Here is a 20,104-nt window from a genome sequence, read left to right on the forward strand (position 1 = left end):
CACAATAGTTATTCTTATATTTAAATAAAATTATTAAAATACATAAACCACTTTTGTTTAATATTCATTTAAAATTTAAATTTTTACACAATCTCTGTGTATCTATTATTATAAGTTTCGATCTGAAATCGGTATATAACATATAAAAAGTTATAAGAATCGTGAATAATCAGGTTTGTTATTATTTTTAAATAAGGTTTTTTTCATTTAATATTTAAAATTAAGAATTCAATGAAAATTATTAACCTGCAGTATTATTTGCAACTACTGTTTCATTTAATACGTTTACGTCGTAACGTCAGGGCTTAAAGTTACACGAACTGGTAAAAGGTAGTAAGCATATTATTGTAATATTATACTATATTGAGCGTTCCACACGTGTAAACTTAAATAATTCTTATTACAGAAGTTGAACTAAATATCCAATATAATAAAATGTTTATCAAATTGAAAATATTTTGTAAACAACTTTGTACGACTAAAATGATTACATTTCGAAAATAAGTAAATAACTAGATATTTTTAACGAAGAAAATTATTTTTATTTTTATTAAAAGTTGAAGATAATCTTTAGAAGAAAATGTTAAAGAGAATGGGTTTAAATGCATTCAAGAATAGGATTTTAATACCGGAAGTGATGTTAAAACGGTTTTATATCCACGGGTGCTTTCCGCTTCCCTACTTAAGGGTTAAATTTCATTTTTATACCAGTAAAATACGGCTACAACTCGTTTGCGTACATTTACCTTTTTTACAACTCGTTTGCGCAAAAATACACAACTCGATTGCGCACATATATTTTGGTTACCTGTGACAAAAATCACTATTGTCAGAACTCGTTTGCGCACACATTTCCTTCTCACTTTAACAAGCTTAGGACTGTCTGTTTCAAACTTAAATTTATTTGTTATTAATTTGTTTGGTTTTATATACAAATCGTTTTCTGCACATGTTTAACAGTACTTCTGATTATTTCTCTCGTGATTGTTCGATTATTATACTCTTCATGATTACGGGAGTTAGTAACTTTTATTATTTTATTTAATTTATTAACAATAACACTCGCAGAACATTTTTTATTAGTACATCTAAAATTAAAATTTCCATTCATTAAAAATTTAAAACACGATACTCACTAAATTTATAATTGTCAATATTAAAACATCGTTTTCCTCGCCGAGTTTCAAAAATATTAGAAATTTCTACGTCCATATTAAATAGTTTACGTCGTCCAACATACTAGCCACAAATGTACTGAAACTGAACCATACCTACTAAAACTATCCTAAAAGTAGTTTAGAAAATCCAAAATGATATGATCTACACAATCACAATGATATAATCTACACTTATAATATAATATTGCTATAAAATATTTGATAATTTGTACTGCAGCACATGTGTGTGAATGTGTTGTAGTTGTGCGCAAACGAGTCATCGATTTTCAGGTAAAAAATTTTGAATGTGCGCAAACGAGTTGCAGCGGTAAAATACAATTATCTGTATATTTAAAACCGTTTTAACGTCACCATGTAAACTTATGATAACTATAGCCTATATTCTTACCCGTTGTCAATTCGGATCCGTAAATCAAACCCATACAGTTGGCCACTTTGATGGAATGGACCAACGACACCAGCCTCTGGTTGTAATTGATTAGCGCGCTTACAATGCCCACTTTGGACATGCCTAACCAGGTGGCTACAAACTCAGGTCGGTTTTCCATCAGTAGCCCGACCACGTCGCCCTTCTTGAAACCTTTCTCCAACATGGCATTAGCCACTTTGTTACTGTATTCTTCAACCTGTTAGAACATGTTTCAATAATGTTAACACAACGTAAATATATGAACAATACTACAACTAGACGAAAAAAGTTGCAGAAACGCAATCTTTTAAGGTTTCAAAGTATGGGTCTCAATTAAAAATGTCGTATATATTAGGCAATACATTTAGATCATAAATAAAAATAAAACATTCTTAAGTGTTCTAATTCGTACGGTATAATTTAATTATATATATATATTATATATACCTATATATTATTTACAGTGGTAACTAGATAAAAAAAAATGTTTTGTATATATACATATGTATTATTAAAATGTATAACACAAACAAATCGTAAAAAAATATTACGACAATACTTACATTTGTGGATTTTTTTAAGACATTTAACTTTTCTGTAAAATTTGATAAAATGTAATTCTTAAACATTTCAGTGGCACCCATATAAATCATTATGTGATTAAAGAGAATGATAAGTAATGAGCAAAAGTTTAATTGTTAAAACGTGTAACCGTAGCTCATCGATGTACCTATACGATTTGTAAGTTGTAAGATAATACATTTATTTGTATTAAAAAGAGTTGCCGTATATCTATTATCTATATATGTTTTTTAGACCACTTTTCGTTTATTTATTTAAAGTTATAATTGTTATACATATACCTACAGATAATGTTTTATATATTATGTCATTATGTATATGATATATTATACAGGCTGTTCTTTTATTTTCATGTTAAACATATAAAAAACTTCAAGTATAGTAAGTATCATCTTATATATTCGATGAGTCATGGATATAATTAGATATAATATAAGAAAACATGTTATACAAAATCGATTTAACTAGGTCCTGTTAAAGCTCCAAAGAGGCTAAACCGGGTTTGAATTATCGAGTAACCATGAAAAATAAAACCAAGGTTCAGTACTAAACCTACCACTAAATATAAAAACGGGTTTTTATTCTTAAGCAGCAGCCTTTAAATCGTTATTATTTTATTTGTATTTGAATAACATAATAATATGATTAATGTATTTCTGATACTCAATCATAAGTATTAATTTTGAAAATTACACCACAAACAAGTTTTTTTTTTAATTTAATTGTTTTACTTCCTTTAATATATCATAACAGCCATCAACATACTGACATTTATTAAACGACTTAATTTTTAAGGACATTCAATTTTAAGATCGAAACTATTTTTCTGTAAAAATGAATACCTCCCTCCTACCTATTATATTAATAATTGATTTTTAAAATAGTAAAAGGTATACATAATTATTAGTCAATTTTAATTGTCAAATTAATATTAGGATAATGTGAGTAAATAAAATAAAATAAAATAAAATAAATTTTAATTAGTATAGTACAATTTAATAAACACTACCTTCACATCTATATAATAATAATAACTCAATAAATTTGTATACAAAAATAAAAGTTGAACTTTATCACATTAAAAATCTGTTAATCTTGTAATTGTATTCATTCTATATGTTTAAACAATTCAAATAGAAATTCAATTTATTTTTACTTTTATTTTATTTAAAGCTTACTAATCCCAATAAAAAAGTTTTGATTAAAAAATTAAAGTAAAAAATAAACTTTTAAATCATAAATAATACTGCTTTTAATGTTATAATTTTTAATATCAATAATAAAAGCCAGCAAAAATGCAAAATACAATATTATAGAACCTTGATTTTTATAGATTAATAACTTGACCTACGGGCGTCGAGTTTTATAGTTTTGTGGGATGTCTGAGTTTCAAGTATTACAAAACCCGGCGCCCATGATTTGATCAACAAACTTAGCGTGATAATTCAAACATAAACGAACACAGTTTTCATTCAAACCTGCGCCGAATACAAGTTGTAACTTGTTTAATAGATATATACGAATTCAAGTGATTTAATAAATTTTTACTTTTATAATACGTTTTTAATAAGATTTATGATTAAATTATTAAATGTTAAGAATTGGGTAATAGCGTTGATAAAAAACAAATTTATAGCAGTTAAACACGAATCTACTTATTCGTCTGTACTCTGTAGTTAGTTCTTTGATCTTTTAATTTTACCATCATCCACAACGATAAACTACAAATTATTAGAATAACATAAAACTACATAAGACTCCTTTTGAGGATTTTATTGATTTGAAAAAAATTTAAACTTTTACATTTCACAGATAGCTTTTGATTAGCTTTTATTTGATAATATATACATTTATTTATTTTGTGTTTGAATCTTTGAATATTATACAAGTTAAATAGTTGGTACAAATGTATAATATCAAAATAATAAAATAAATGCATTGATCTAACCAGCCACATTAAAATTGCATGGAGACTCATAAGAAAAGTGTGAATTATTTATCAGGCCCTTATGCATCAATGATCACTATTTTTAAATGGGTGGTGTAACATTAATATTAATTATCTAATTCGAAGAAAAATCGAACCAAAAGGGCTAAATGATGTTAACCAATCGCATCTTATTAATTATTTTGCTCTTAAAATCTGCAGGACTATAATAACTAAATAATATATAACATATGTCACTAAATTAATTTTCATTTTTATATTGTTTTGCATGTTCTATAAAATTGGTATTAATTAAAACTGTCTGTGATGTACTGATGTATATATTATTGAAAAACGGAACAACGTAATTATAATTAAATTAAAATATTCAATCAATTATAATGGAATAAATTGCAATATTTTTTATAGTGTATAAACTTAGAAAACCTTTTTTTTAATGTAATATTATATGCTTGACAAGTGTTTTATTCTATGATAGTCGGAGTCTTTTTACAATTTATCGGAGACGATACTTTCAGAGCCTATAAAATTACTGCCTCTTTTCAGGGACGTATTATATCTATATAGAAGGCGATATTTTTCACAAACCTGCAGCGCAGTCCATTCTTTGTCTTCGAATACGAACAACACTTTGTGCGGAGTATTCTTTACAACTTTGTGTTTGAATACATCTGCAACCGTCCAATTTTTCTTGCCCAATTTCTTCGCAGTGTACAAAAAGTAATAAAAACGACATAGCGCTCTGAAAAAAAAAATTATTATAATAATACAAACTTTATCACTAAAATATATAGGTACTGTACAATCACAATGCTAAAAAGTCTTCGTTTTATACCAAAATAAAACGTTTGGCATGACTAAAATATTATTTTACGGGTGTATATATTATTATATAATATGATAATGTGATACTGTATTTTTGAGTTCCCACTATTTTTGAAACTTCCGAAAAGCATATAGTATTTTGCAATTTTATTGGCATAATTATCAATTGATATTTCAAGATCAATTAGTTTTTAAACTTTTTAATATAATAGCTGGTGTGTAAATTTTATCTATAATCTTGATCGAGTTATAATTGATCATAATTATACCTGGTTATGTAAATATTATATATTACATTTAAAAATCAATAATTGAAAAAAATTTTTCCGGATGTAGACAGGCATGTCTCTTAGTGGTTAAACGCTCTGGTTACGGCACTAAGATTAGGGCAGAAACCAATCAAAAAAAGGTAGGCAAGTGGATACCGCTCTGCGGTGCATTAGATGTCGAGTCGGTTATTGTTATGGATGTGTTAAATTTGAATGCAATGATAGGTATCATTGTATACGAAAACCGATTCGTTCAGATGATTTATCAGTCTAAGATATATTATATATTACTTATATATTTAAATTGTAATATATATTTTTTTCATACATGTAATTTATTTTTCAAGTAGGATTTAGGATAGGTTTTGTATACTTCCATATGGCAAGATTAAAACAAATATTTCAAACGCCTATAACTAGCATAAAACTTAGTGAAATACTTTAAAAAGAAAATTACGAGAAGAAAATGCCAATCTCAACTGCTGGTGAAAGTTTCAAGTTTCTACGACATACTTTTTGAATAACAATAAATATCTTAAATCATTTTAGGATATATCGTTATTTTATGCTATTTTGTAAAAATTTAAACTTCATACGCTCATAAAATTTTTACTATATTGACGCTGGAGATTTTTACAGCAATTTGAAGAAAAACTTATGTAGAACTTTGTATTGGGTTAAACCTTAGGTATAAATCACCAACATTTTATGAATTTTTAACTTTAAAATGCCATGCAAATTTTCGCGATTTTGATATATTTCGTAAACGATAAGTATCTAAAGCTTATAATAAACTTTGTATTAAATTTTTAAGATTTTTTGGAATACCAAATCGGCATTTCAAAAAAAAAATACTTAGAAAAATCGAAAATTTAAATTGTCTAAAAATAGCTTTAAAAAAGTCATAATATTTTAAAAATTTAATTGTAAATAGAAAACGCTAATATAAACATTTGGTGAAAATTTCAAGTATGTACAATGATTCATTTTTGAATTACAGCAAAATAAAAAAATCGATTTTGTCAAAAACTGGTTATGCGTAAGAATTCCCGTTTTTTCGTTACTTTTTTAGTGTTTTTCCTGACGCTTTTGAAAACTATTGGAAATTTTTACATTTGACCCCACAAATTTATCAACTAGATTCCATTTTCTTTTAGAAACGGTGCTGGAGTGAAAAATCAAAGTACTATTACTACTCCAAAACGTGATGACAGACATAAAAATAATAAAATAAAAAAACACACATCATTGTAAAATCAATACATTGACTCCGTTCAGTTTGTAGACAAAATGTGATTTATTACCATAAACGTTACAAAAACATATTTAGTATACTTTTATATGATAAGCATTAAGTATACTGTATACCTAATATTATATTGGTATCGATAAATATTAAGTGTTTTATTATATTTTTTTATTCTATTAATTTTATACCATAGATTTTGCTCATTTAAAACCACATAATATTTTGATGTATTTTATAGAACGATATAAATAATAATGACTTATAATATGATTTATAATATGTTAGAATCGAACAGTCAAAGATTCCCTTCAACTTAAAACGAAAGATGTAGTTAGTGTATAAACGCATAGTATGTATTATTATTTTAGGTTTATTCAAAATGATTTATCTGTTGCTTAGCACTCGGCAGTCTAGGTCAACTGATTTTACAACGTGTGACTTCTCCTTTTGTGGTTATGTTAAATATAATGTCTACCCACGTGATACCATCATTACCATCAACCATACAGGAACAACAAAAATCGATAAAGTCAATTACAATAGACATGCTGGAACAAGTAGGTATAGTATGAATTTAACTATCCATTATTAGATGTTGTTCATATGACGAAAGTAAGTCATATAGAACTTATAAATATAAATTCCATACACAAAATTTTAAACATTATTATATATTATTGAGAGGGTCTCGTGTACAAATGTGTTGTCTCCGTCTTACAAATGTAAAACATAGCAAATTTACGTCCAGCTGAATCAATTTTATGCTATTAACTTTAATATTAGACTATTAAAGTTAATGTTAATTTACCGATTATCAAACTTAAAGGTATTAATATCGCATAGGTATTTATTGATATTTTAATTATTAAGTGAGTTATAGTTATGTAAAATATTAAAACTTTAAAACGCTTGTAACTCACTTAAGAATTAAAATGTCAATAAAAGTCTATGTGATGTCATAGATAATGTTATTATCTTTAAGTTTGATAATAGGTAAATTGGCTCTAATATTAAAGATAATAGTATACAATTGATTCCGCTGAACGAAAATTTGCTATGCTTTACGTTATCATAATAAGACGGAGACAACATAATATACGGATATAACATCCTTTTAGTTAATGAATCAATTATCATTCTAAACCTAAAAACTTGAAATGTATAAGCATTTGAAACTGGATGAATCATTTTGAATAATTCTATACTTTTATACTACACAAAAGTGCAATCTAAATGCATTTTTAACAGTCATATAAATCATAAGTTTGGCTTACAAAAATTATGTTAAATTAAAACTTTCCCGCACCGAACATGATTAGCGTTAGGTACACTCCTTTATTGAATACCACGAATTCAAGAACTAAAATAAGAGTAAACATTAATTTTTTCATTCATTATAATTTTGAATCATAGATGTCTTTATACAATAATCTCAATTTTATGTGGAACTTAGACACTTGAATGACAAAAAACAAGTGGTTTTTTCATAAGTGTATAGATATTGGACAGATCGTTTTTCGATGATGTTTTAACTCTTTATAACTTTATTTATTGTTCTATATAGCATTATACGTTATGTTCAAGTATTTAAAATATAACTTCAAGTACAAGATTTCTCTACCTGTGAAAGCAGAAATATAATGTCAAACTTTACCCAATAATAATTAATATTTATACTTGTAATTGTATACAATTATTGTTACTGTGCATTATGGCATAAAGATTTCAAAGTGCTGTTGTTAGTTACAGCAGGTAATAAAAAAAACTTATTTTGTACAAAGTTTAATTAATTTAAAATAATTAAATTTATTAAATTTACAACTTGATCAATTAAAATGGAAAATAAATATGTACTTAACATTTATAAATAATCAACACTTCAATCAAATTCTAAAATTTCAATTAATTTCAAAAACAATACTAATAATAAGCAATTTGGTTTCAACACTTGAGATATATTTAATAAAATGTTAAGATATACTTTTAACAGTAGTAATGAGTGAATAAATTAACAGCAACAAATTAAAATAAATATAAATTAGTAGGTGTATTTGCATACACATTTGTTTGAATAACTATTTCATTGCTTTAAATAACCGATAGGTATAAATTATTTTATTCTAAACGTGAAATGATTTTAGGGATAAACTAAAATAAAACATATCAAAGTCTGAAAATAAGTATGTAAGTATTGAATTCCAAGTATAAAATAAATGATTTACTAAAAAAATAGAAAAACGAACAACTAATATTTAAATGGCAATGTTTACGAATTAGATTTATCAAAATACAATAATGTAATCGACGCGAAAAACGTACAAAAATCACGTACAGGATGAGCTTTTTGGAGAAATTAAATTACTGAAAGCTGTATGAACAATAAATTCACTTGGAATACAAATTAGTTTATAAATGAGATTGGAGATTCAGATAGTTTAGGTTCATAGTATTGACGACAATGTTCGATGAGTTATTACATTTTTTTATTCAAGAAACTATGTGTAATAAAAGCGATAAGACATGTCACATGTAGTAAATAACTAAATAATAATTTAAAAAAAGTTAAAACTGTAGCTTAATGAGCTGTAACTTAAATTTCATAGTTTTGGTTATTTTATTTAATTATTGAAGAAATTATTTATTTCTATGTAAGAAACCATATTCTTGTCTTGAAAAGGTATTACATCATCATTGAAATAACATTTTGATCAATATATAGGTACTAATTTCACGATTCAGACATTTGACAACAGTTCAAAACATTTTTTTTTATTTATTTATTACAATAGCGATTTTAAAAACTCAAATTTTATCTTCTTACAGTTTTGTAAATTAAATTTAAATTTAATATGTTGAATAATGTTTTTGTTTAGGTATATATTCTGATGATCTATTTCACCTGTTATCCATTATAGGTTTATTAAAATCAAATAATTTTTATGAAATTCTACTCATTCTTAGTTACACCTGAATAGAAATATAGAAATATCTCGTATATGCATTCCAGCAGTATATAAGAGTACATTTTCGAAACATAATATTTCTAGCGAATCAAATTAAGAGGTATATTAATTAAATAATAAATTATGTATATATGAATTAAATTAGCATAATACATACATTTTGTTCACAAGTGCGTGTGTAAAAAAAAGGCCATATCAAAAAATGTTTAAAAATAAAATCAATAGAACATTAGGGATGCGACACACGGTAAATATTTATACCTAACATTTTTATGAACAAACATATGATGCGGATCGACAAATATGGCTTATTGAAATACATTTATTAAGCGTATTGACCGTTGTATTTAAAGGTTGAGTTTACACGCTCAAATTGTATGAATATGAAATCATGTTACGGTTGAATTAATTTAATAGTTAAAAGGTTTTGGTTTATAGGAAATCGTATAAAAGCTTTATACAATTCAGTAATTTATTAAAAAGTTTTATTGGTCAACGATAAAACAATATATTAATACATCTAGTTTATATATATATATATAGTATATGTACTTAGTACAGATAGTGCGCACAACAAGTTTATTATTCAAATGATAATTTCGAGTTAATTTTTTCCGGCGTCGGTTCAACTGATTTCATTTGTATATACATTATACAAGTAGAAATATGACAGTAATTTATCGTATGAATATCGGAGTTCATAAATGATGTGTAATGCTCATAATATGTTAATAATACATATTATTATACTCTGCTCGTTTTATGTATAAAACTAGCAGTTGTGATTTCACGCATAGGCGATTTTTATAGTTAACACGTAATCTCCAAAATTCTGATTAAACGTGCCCGAATTATATGATATGGATTTTAAAAACTTACTAGGTATACAGGCCAATACATTTTATTCAATTCTGAAATTTAAAAAACTGTAATCGGAACTGCAGTGATGTAAAATAAGGAAACAAATAAAACAGTTTAATATCTTCATATATTATACGTATATTATTATTTATTATTATAACGCTTCTTACTATATTTCACTCGTGACCGACTTAACAATATTATCTTGTAATACTAGATAAACCAGTTTCAATAAAAAAAGCGTGTATCGAGAGTCGTTCTGTAGGCTAACTAGTACATCAGGAAGGACTTAGGTCGATGAAAATCGCGGTAAATACGTTTCGTTATTATTTTTTAGTTTCACAGCCACACAAAATACATTTCGAGTCAGTAATTATTATTAATGTTTATTGTAGAAGATATCATTCGTCAAACCTCGTAATGAGAAAATTATTCCTATACCTAAAACGTTTTAAATCTAAAATGTTAGTTTGATGTTATAATACACTTTTATTGCGTTTAATATAATATTTCCATTACTTCAGCTTTGCAGTTCAACGAACTATTATGCATTATTTATTACGTATTTACAAAAATAATTGTTGTATGATCTTATTGTTATTTTATTTTTGTTGACAAATTATTTAAGCTAACTTGCCGTTTATTCTACTATGTGAATAGGAAATATGATTTTTTCATAATACAAAATTTTCAATAATGAACGCTAATGTATTCAACTATGTAGTAGAATAGTCGTTCTGAAAAGTTCAGTAAATATGATAAGTTTTTTTAAATCGTCTGCTTAATGTTGACGAATTTATTTAAAGTTTAAATGTTATAAAAAATGAGGTGTAATCAATTAAAAACGAATTTGCAATCAACATTGATTTTATGATATGAATAAAATATTAACAACAGCGAAAACAAAAATATAGGATTTTCATTATAATTTTTTCCATTATAATCACTTATACCTACTGTTATTTAGAATAAAAACACAGTACATAATTAAAAGTTTACTTTATATATACTTTTTATATATAATCAATATATAACTTAAGCTTACAAACAAAACTATACTGACTGTATAGTAGTTATAAATACAACAAAACGATTAATACTCGTGTATAGTTAGGTATCAGTTATCTTAAAAAAATAATACTTTTAGATGTGTTATATATAACTTAATGTAATAAGGTTAGGAAGCATACACCCGCGAAATATAGTTTTAGGCCGACAACCGGTATATTTGGATATGTGACTTCGAGTGAAACCAAGTTAACCTTAGTCAACAGTTGTATAGTCGTAATAAAACTTGTTTGATTTGTTTGAAATCCAACGTGTATTTGTACATGGCCATAAGTATACAGTGTATCATGTACAATCCAACATATAGGTGTATTCGTTTTTATATAAGCATACAATATCAATTAAACTCTAGGACGAATGTGTCATAAGAGTAGAAACTTGGAAACTCACAACCCAAAAGAGAAAATGTCGTGTTTACTAAAAATATCAAACTCGAATTAATTATACCAATATGACCAATATGGGTTACTTACACTAACGCATCGAAGGTTTGGTACTATACAATGTAATACATACACACTTAATTGAATTGCGACTAGACGAAATATTATATCAATATGAGTTTACTATACTGCACTACATATTATACATATTGACGAATAACCAAGTGTGTTACTATTTGTGTTACCTAATAGGAAAACGTAAGAGGATTATTTTGAAAAACTATATTGTATTGATTCTAGGAGAATTCCATTGCGTATTTACTCTATGACGATGACTGTAAATCTAATATGAAATGTGCATTCAATAAACAGAAAAAGAAAGGCGAGAACTTGGTCAGGCTGATCTTATAGTTACGCGGATTAAAAACGTGGCATAGAAAAAAAACTGACATGTGAAAAATTGTTTAACTTATATAAATTATAATATACTACTCTACGATAAAAAAGAAATACGTTGATGAAGTACGTTTAAGATACAAGGACGTCATATTATTATACTACAGGTGTACTACAGGTAGTAATGACACGATTGCTTGGAAATCCACTTAATAAATACCTCATTAGCCTGCACAATCCATTACCCACGTGTATATTTTTATATTGCCATCAACACATTAAAAACTAACGTACTAACACTAATAAATTATGGTTTTCAAATAATTTCAAGACTTCATGGATTTCGATTGAGAAATGGGTGCTACAATACATCACGAACGACATTTGAACTACGTACACGTATATAGTTATTACAAAAACATACTATATACGTGTAAAAAATACAGTCGTCGTTTGTTAGTAAATTGTTATCTTACAGGAAAGTCGGTTATTATTGCAGTAACTGCAGTGTTATTCGATATAATATTAATTATCATATTACATCGTATTATTATCAGAGGCATCCCGAGAAGGGTGGACTTCGGGTCCGGGTCCAGGCCTAGGAACGGGTCAATTGTAAAATTAATCAAAAATCGACATTTTAAATTACTTTTTTTTTTAATTGAAAAGATAGTTGTAAAGTTAGTGCGATAATTTGCGTATAGCTAACTATCGGTTGTTAGTAGGTATTTATCTGATTTTGGTGGACTCTATGATTGGTTTTTCCACTATAATAGCACATACAAATTTTCTACACGAATAAATAATATGATGTTATTTACGTTTTATTATTATTTATTACTATTACACGCTATCGGCGGGCTTCACGCGAATGCGTTAGATACGCCGGTGCGAATTCCGAACAAAAACATTTTAGGAAAACTACTTGTCGCGAAAACACGACAGTAGTCGTCAGGAATGTATTGAAATGACACACGTCCCGCGATATACGACTCCGGTCTCCGACGATAATAAATAATAAATAACAATAAATCTAATCGTCTTGAATGCGCGCCATAATTATTATTATAATCGTAATAACAATCTACTCGCGGCGGCGGCGTTTTCGGTCGCGATAATATTATTGTTCCGTGTGCCCTCATTAATGCACTGTGATGCTGTTATGTATAATATATTATGTTTATTATACTAACGCGTTTGTTTTAATACCATAGGCGTAACTCGAGGGGGAACTTAAAAACTGTTTGAAGCCAACTGAGAATTTTTTGGTAAGCGTGTCTACGCGTAACATTGTGATCATTATACTTTTCTCGTTCGATTTAATTAAAAATATACCTGTTATACATTTGCACGTTGCAAAAAAAAAGAAAAAATATATTTAAATTGAGTTTTAAGTACGCGAGGCTGACAATCTGACACAATGTCGTATTTTTTTGTTTTTTAAAAAAAAAAAGTCAGGACCTCAGTCTCATCCGCTCTCCGTCGTCACGACCGATAAATTAAAGCCCTATACGTCATATAGTTACGCCTATGGCCGGTAACAATAATACAATTAATCATCATGATAATATATACATACGATATAATAGATATATATATATATAATATAGAAAAATAGTAAATATATATTGTAATAACTATGTATTATATAACATTATCGTCGTTGTGTACCACGCGCAGATGTCGCGGACGACGTTTTAGAACTGACCTGAGGTCTCTGGGAGCGGTGCGGTACACCAGGTAGACGAGTTTGTAGCCGCCACTGGCGACGAACGCGATGATCGCGACCGCGACGACTTGCAACAGGAACGGCAGGCCCATAGTGTACCATACGAACGCGCACGTCACAGTGAACGCCGCTGCGGCGACGATGACTTTTACCGCGACGCACACCGCCCCGCGTGCCCTGCCGCCACCGCCGCCACCACCGGTACTTTTACTGTTGCCGCCGCCGTCGAGTCGCTGCTTGCCGTGAACGCCGTCGTCGTCGGTGCTGTCGCAACAATTGTTGTTTTGGGCGTTCGGGCTGCCGCTGCTGCTGCTACCGCCGTGGCCGTCGTCGCCGAGACCTGCAGCGACTCCTCTCGGCAAACCTTTTTCAACGTCCCACTCCTGTCGAACAACACGATAATGATAATAATAATATTATGACATTATAATTTCTACAACACGTACACTTAATGACGCGAAATTATGTACGCATAGGAATAGAATATTATTTTATTCAATACAGAACTTTTCTACGAAAACCCAAAGATTAAATTCATTTTAAAAATTGTTCGCGCTCAGTGGTTATGTTAGGCAGGGTGTTAGGTAAAAATTAAATCGATGAAAAAATTTCAAACTTTAATTTTCCATATTTCTATGGAATTACAAGTACAATTTTTTTGAAATAAAAGATTTCGAATTTTATACCGTATAAAATGTGTATAATATAACAATTAATTATACTAAAGTATATATATATAATTCGACAATTTTAAATTTTAAATACATATTTTGTATTATTTTACTAAGTATAAAATGGTATATAAAAAAAAATATACTGTATTTTTATATTACTACGTACCTACACTAATGGCCCGATTATATTATTATCGGTAAATATAAGTGTCTCAAATATTATTTCTAATTTTTTTTCTTAAACGACAACATAATATATTATAAAATGTATAATATAATATTTCGAAGCGGAATGTTTTTCTAACGATTTCTTTGATGTTCAAAAATCGAATATCGACTCAGTATTAAAGCCATTAAAGGAGGTACATGCATATATTAGGTTTATATACCTATAAATACATAAAATAACAAGTGTTTAAAAAATTAGAAATATTATGGAAATATGCAAGGGAAAACTATTCAAAATATGTAGTACATTAAATATTTCAGACTTCATAATAAACTTGATAAAAAATGTTATTTTAACAACATAAAACTTTTTAATATTTACAAGAAAAACTCAAATAATTAAATTTAAAAACATATTTTTAATAGATTCAAACTTCAAACACCAAAATACTTAACACTGTCATTTCCACTAATAATCACAATAACAATGTCAACTGATTTTTTCTCCAATAAAATAGATTTATCATAAGAAGGATGTCAACACACTTTCTGGCCCGCACGTTACTTAAAGTTAACAATATTTCTGTACTAGTAAATTGGTTTTTTTACATTGTAATATTCTACATACTTAATATAACTTGAATAAACATTATTTAAATACCGTAAAATATCCAACATGCAAATATGTTGCAATACTATTCATTTTAAGTTTAGTTATAACTCAAATAGTTAATACATTCTAATATTAAAGATATCATCACACGATTGGTTCTGCTGAATGCAAATTCGCTATGTTGCGCGTGTGTCAAAAAAAAGAAAACAAATGATGCGAAAATATCCTTTTAAATTGAACTATAGTTGATTTATTACACGTTAAATATACATATTACCTATAATATGTATTTATGAACCAATAGGCTAATAATAATAATAATAATAATAATCGTCAAAATATGTAAAACAAAATTTAGATTGATATAAAACATTCGATATTTTGAATCGCGTGCATACAGTACTATAACTCAACATGCAAATACGTATAATTCCGAGAGTACCTATCCAGTAAACTGTTAGTGCATTAGCATTGCTCTATCCAATTAAGTAATATAAGTTATTACAAAGGTTATTAGTTTATTACTAATAATAACTATTTATAAAACATTAGATTATATACTATGATAGTAGATAAATTATGTAATAGATTAAAATCATAAATTATAATATACTTGATCAATTTTATCGCAATTATAATTTTCAAACTTAGAAAATTGAAAAATAAATAAATAATACTCGTGATATTTTTGATAATACAAATAGATTTTACAAAGTTTAATATAATATAATTAAGTCAACGTCATTTACAATTACTAATTTCATTCATTTTAGATTAAAGCGGTCCTTGTTTGAGCGGTACTCTAAATTATTTATAAGATTCATCAGTCATCTTAAAGTTAACATTTATTAACCAATTAGGAAACATTTATAAAAATTAATTATATACAACAGTACCTAAGTATTATTTTTTTACATAGATGACGTTCATGTTTGTGCTATAATTTATATATACGTATCACTTAAATTTTAAAGTTTTTTATATTCATTACATTAATTAAGGTGCTAAAAACTATCGACTTAGTAATTATTAGTTAGTACCAATTAGACATTAATAATAGCTATATTATATTATGTAACGTTAATTAACACTTATTGAAATCAAATTCAATGTAAAAATATCAATATTCTTAAAAACAACCAATTAATTAAAATAAAATGGAAACGCTTAAGAAAAAATGACTTTGATTTAATTTTATATACACATTATTTGTCAGTTATGTGTTGTGTAAGTTAAAAATACATGAAAATATTTTTTGTGTGCGAATGTTTCAAAAATATCGTGAACCAATTTTTTTAGATTGGAAATGTTTAAAAGTAGTTATTTAAGAGTGATAATTTTCATAAGCAATGCAGTTTTCCTAAATAGCTAAATATAGAGAAAAACATTAAAAAAAATAGTAAGAATTTTATAATACACCAGTTTTAACAAAATCAATTTTATTTATTTTGTTGTAATATAATTGTACCTTGAATAGATCTATTGATAGAAGAAGAACTTATAGAGAACCTTGTATTACAATTTCAAGATTTTCGAAAAAAAAATATTCAAGAACATTAATGTGTAAAAAAATATTTAAATATATATGCCCCCTCAGGCCTCAAGTAAAGAGTCACTAGTGGGTGACATCTTAATCACGCATACCATGTTTTTTCTATCTTCTCTGTTCACATATACTTATTATAATAAGTGGTGTAGATTGTATATTTATTATAAAAATAATAATAATAATAATAATACAAAATTTATTTATATATATATATATATACAACTATACAGTGTACTTTAAAAAATAGTGAATAATTTCTACGAGTTATTTTTTTTTTTTTAATTACAAAAAATTTTAAACTGTTATCGTACGTTTGAATTTTGTCAACATTTAAATTTCAAACTTTATAAAAAAAACAAATGTGTCATAAATGCTACTAATAATAAAATACAAGTGATGAACTGATGAAGAACTTTCTATTACATTTTTAAGTCTTCGATATTATAATTGAAACTTAATATCATTTATAACAACAGAATAAATTTGAAAATTGTCGTGACTTGCCGAATATTTTTAAAAATCGAACTTTATAAACTTTATGAAAATAAATCATGATGTTATATTTTAAATGTGTTTTAATAACTAACAGGATATAAATTATGAAGAACCTCATTTTAAATTCCTAAGTTTTTATATATTTATAGGTACTTACATAAAAAGTGCCAAAATATCTTTAAAATTATATGGAATGATGATTTCAAGGTTATCTACTTATTTCAATTAATGGTAATTTATTTTAGTATTTTAAAATATTACAACAAAAAATAAAATCGATATGTAGTCAAAAACTGGTGTTGCGTACATAATTTCATTTATTTTTTAGTTTTTCTCAATTATTTTAAAAAGCATTGTGAATTTTTTACTTTTAATTAAATTTTCTACCAAAACCCACTCTCATAGTTAAAGATTGAAAGTTTATTCTGCTTCTAAATGTTACATATAAACACATAAAAAAAAAAACACATCGTTGTAAAAAAAATAGGTACGTACCACGGTATATTATAATCAGGGCAGGGACTTAAAATCATTAAAATAAGCGCTTAAAAACATCATTATAAGCAGTCAAATAAGCATTTAAAAAACTTAAATTTGAGCAAAAATATTTAATAAAAAAAAAAACTTTTAACTGTGCTAAATATAATATAACTAAATATTACAGAAAATATTAAAACAAAATGATTAGAAAAGTTTCTAACTAAAAATTAAAAAAAAAAAAATCTTTATATTATAAAAAAATTTAAACTTCACTTTCGAGACATTTTGCCTTACTGTTTATAGATTTTCCGAGGGATTTTCTGAAAAAACTAAAAAAAGTAGAAAAACTGGTAAAAAAGCAAAAATAATCAAAAAAACTGGAAATAAGCATCTTTTTAAATAATCGTTGAAAAAAGCTAAATAAAGCACTTTCAAATTTCATAATTGAACGTGTTGTATCATGACATACACTTCCATAGGTAGCACTCTACTTCATTTTAAGTCAATCCATAAAAATAAATAAATGCTTTAAGTCCCGAGTCCTGATTATAATATACCGTGGTAAGTACATTCATCGATCCGCGGTCCGTCTAGAAGTAATATATATGTATGTATAACACCTATATCGCTAATACCTAATACCTTATTGTTTTTTTTTTAATTTTAAAAGATGTCAATTATACAGTAAAATTTTTAGTCAGTTTATCAAATATAAGCAAGAAGATTTGAAAGGTTTTATACGTGCAATTTAAATTCTTATAACTATATTGTTAACCGACCTTCACTCGAAACTCGATGACTTATTATATTGTTTCAAAATGGAGGTATTCTAGATACAGGTAATACAGCACCAAGGTGAGACATGAATAGAATAGAGAACCTAACATCCGTGGTCATTATATTATGAATAGTTTGCAATCCCATTTTAAAATCATCAAAATTGAATTGCTAATTAAAAAAAATTAATGAAAAACTACATTAAACATATTTTTGAAAATTCGATTCTCTATAATAGAATAATGATATTGCTTATGGAATTATTCGATTATCTTGTTAAAACACGATAAAATAAATCAAAATCCATTAAGTTAAAAACGGAGATTCACGGTTTTTAGAAAACTAAAGCGGCCAAGTCCAAAAATGTACTTTATAACAGTGTTAAGCATCGTAACGATGACGATTGCATTGTTTATATTTTAAAAATTGTATTTTTTACTATAATATGTGAATTGAGTGTGGCTCATCCACATGCATATTATCGATAATAGATATAGTGACACGATACACGAATCGTTTAAATATTGTTGAAACGAAATGTAATAATATAGTGTGTAATAAAATATATACAATGCAATAACGGTATGTCGGTATCTGTCTACACCTTATATCTATATTGTACCTACTTATATTTTCACAGTTGCATAGTATATAGGACATAAGGTCCGGCTTCGATATAATAATATTAATATCATCGACAGTGGATATATATAAAAATATAAGTTAGCACTGTGAAACATAATAATATATTAGTAATATATAAAAATACATTTTTAGGCGTACACACACGCAAACATACACTCCAAAGTGACTGTTGGTTTGCGGGTGTACGTTACGCGCGGCGCCATTATAATACTGCCGCAGGTCGTTCGTCGTTGCTCTTTTTGTTAATTACTAATTACTAATTTGGTTTAATTATTGGTGTACTTCTTAATACATATCACATTAATGATCCCCCCGGTACTACTCATAGACCAACGTTACCAGCTAGTGAATTTGGATGTTTTACTCGTTTGTATAGACACTCTGCGGGTATTCTAAATGATATAACCGAATTATTACCAATACAGAAAAATAAGTAAAAAGCATTTATTCCCATTCACCGCTACCACTACCACAAATACTTGAGTAAACCACAGCCGAAGTGTATTGCATCGACGAAAAGAGCTTTTTGGAGTGTATGATATTTGCATATTATTCGACTTTAGTCTTTACGAAAGTAAACAATGGCAAACATCAATCTAAAAAAACAGCCACCATGTATGATGTATCTATGGTGTAAATTGTGCATAAACGGGGACTGTATTTTCTCGAGACTCCGTTAGATTATAATTATTTGTATGGAACTTGAGCGAGAAAAAAATTAAAATATCTCTGAGAAATAATAATCGAGAATTTAAACATTTCAAACATAAATGATTAGACTAATTTTTTAAGTATGTAGTTCTTTTTGAAAAAAATATATTTTTCAGAGTTTTAATACCTATT

The 20,104-nt window shown here is 26.9% G+C and overlaps 1 protein-coding gene across 1 annotated transcript in view; it reads right to left on the reverse strand.

The window, feature by feature from the left end:
* The window catches only part of LOC132924257 (long-chain fatty acid transport protein 4-like), a 48,452-nt gene that overhangs the window by 8,023 nt on the left and 20,325 nt on the right, over positions 1-20,104 (reverse strand). The window contains exons 2-4 of the mRNA XM_060988454.1: positions 13,840-14,243; positions 4,706-4,859; positions 1,567-1,804 (exon numbers count right to left, since the gene is read on the reverse strand). Coding sequence (XP_060844437.1) covers positions 1,567-1,804; positions 4,706-4,859; positions 13,840-14,243 — 796 coding nt within the window. The remainder of the gene's footprint in view (positions 1-1,566; positions 1,805-4,705; positions 4,860-13,839; positions 14,244-20,104) is intronic.

This window comes from Rhopalosiphum padi, chromosome 3, assembly GCF_020882245.1.
Source record: "Rhopalosiphum padi isolate XX-2018 chromosome 3, ASM2088224v1, whole genome shotgun sequence".
In the NCBI taxonomy this organism is placed as follows: domain Eukaryota; kingdom Metazoa; phylum Arthropoda; class Insecta; order Hemiptera; family Aphididae; genus Rhopalosiphum; species Rhopalosiphum padi.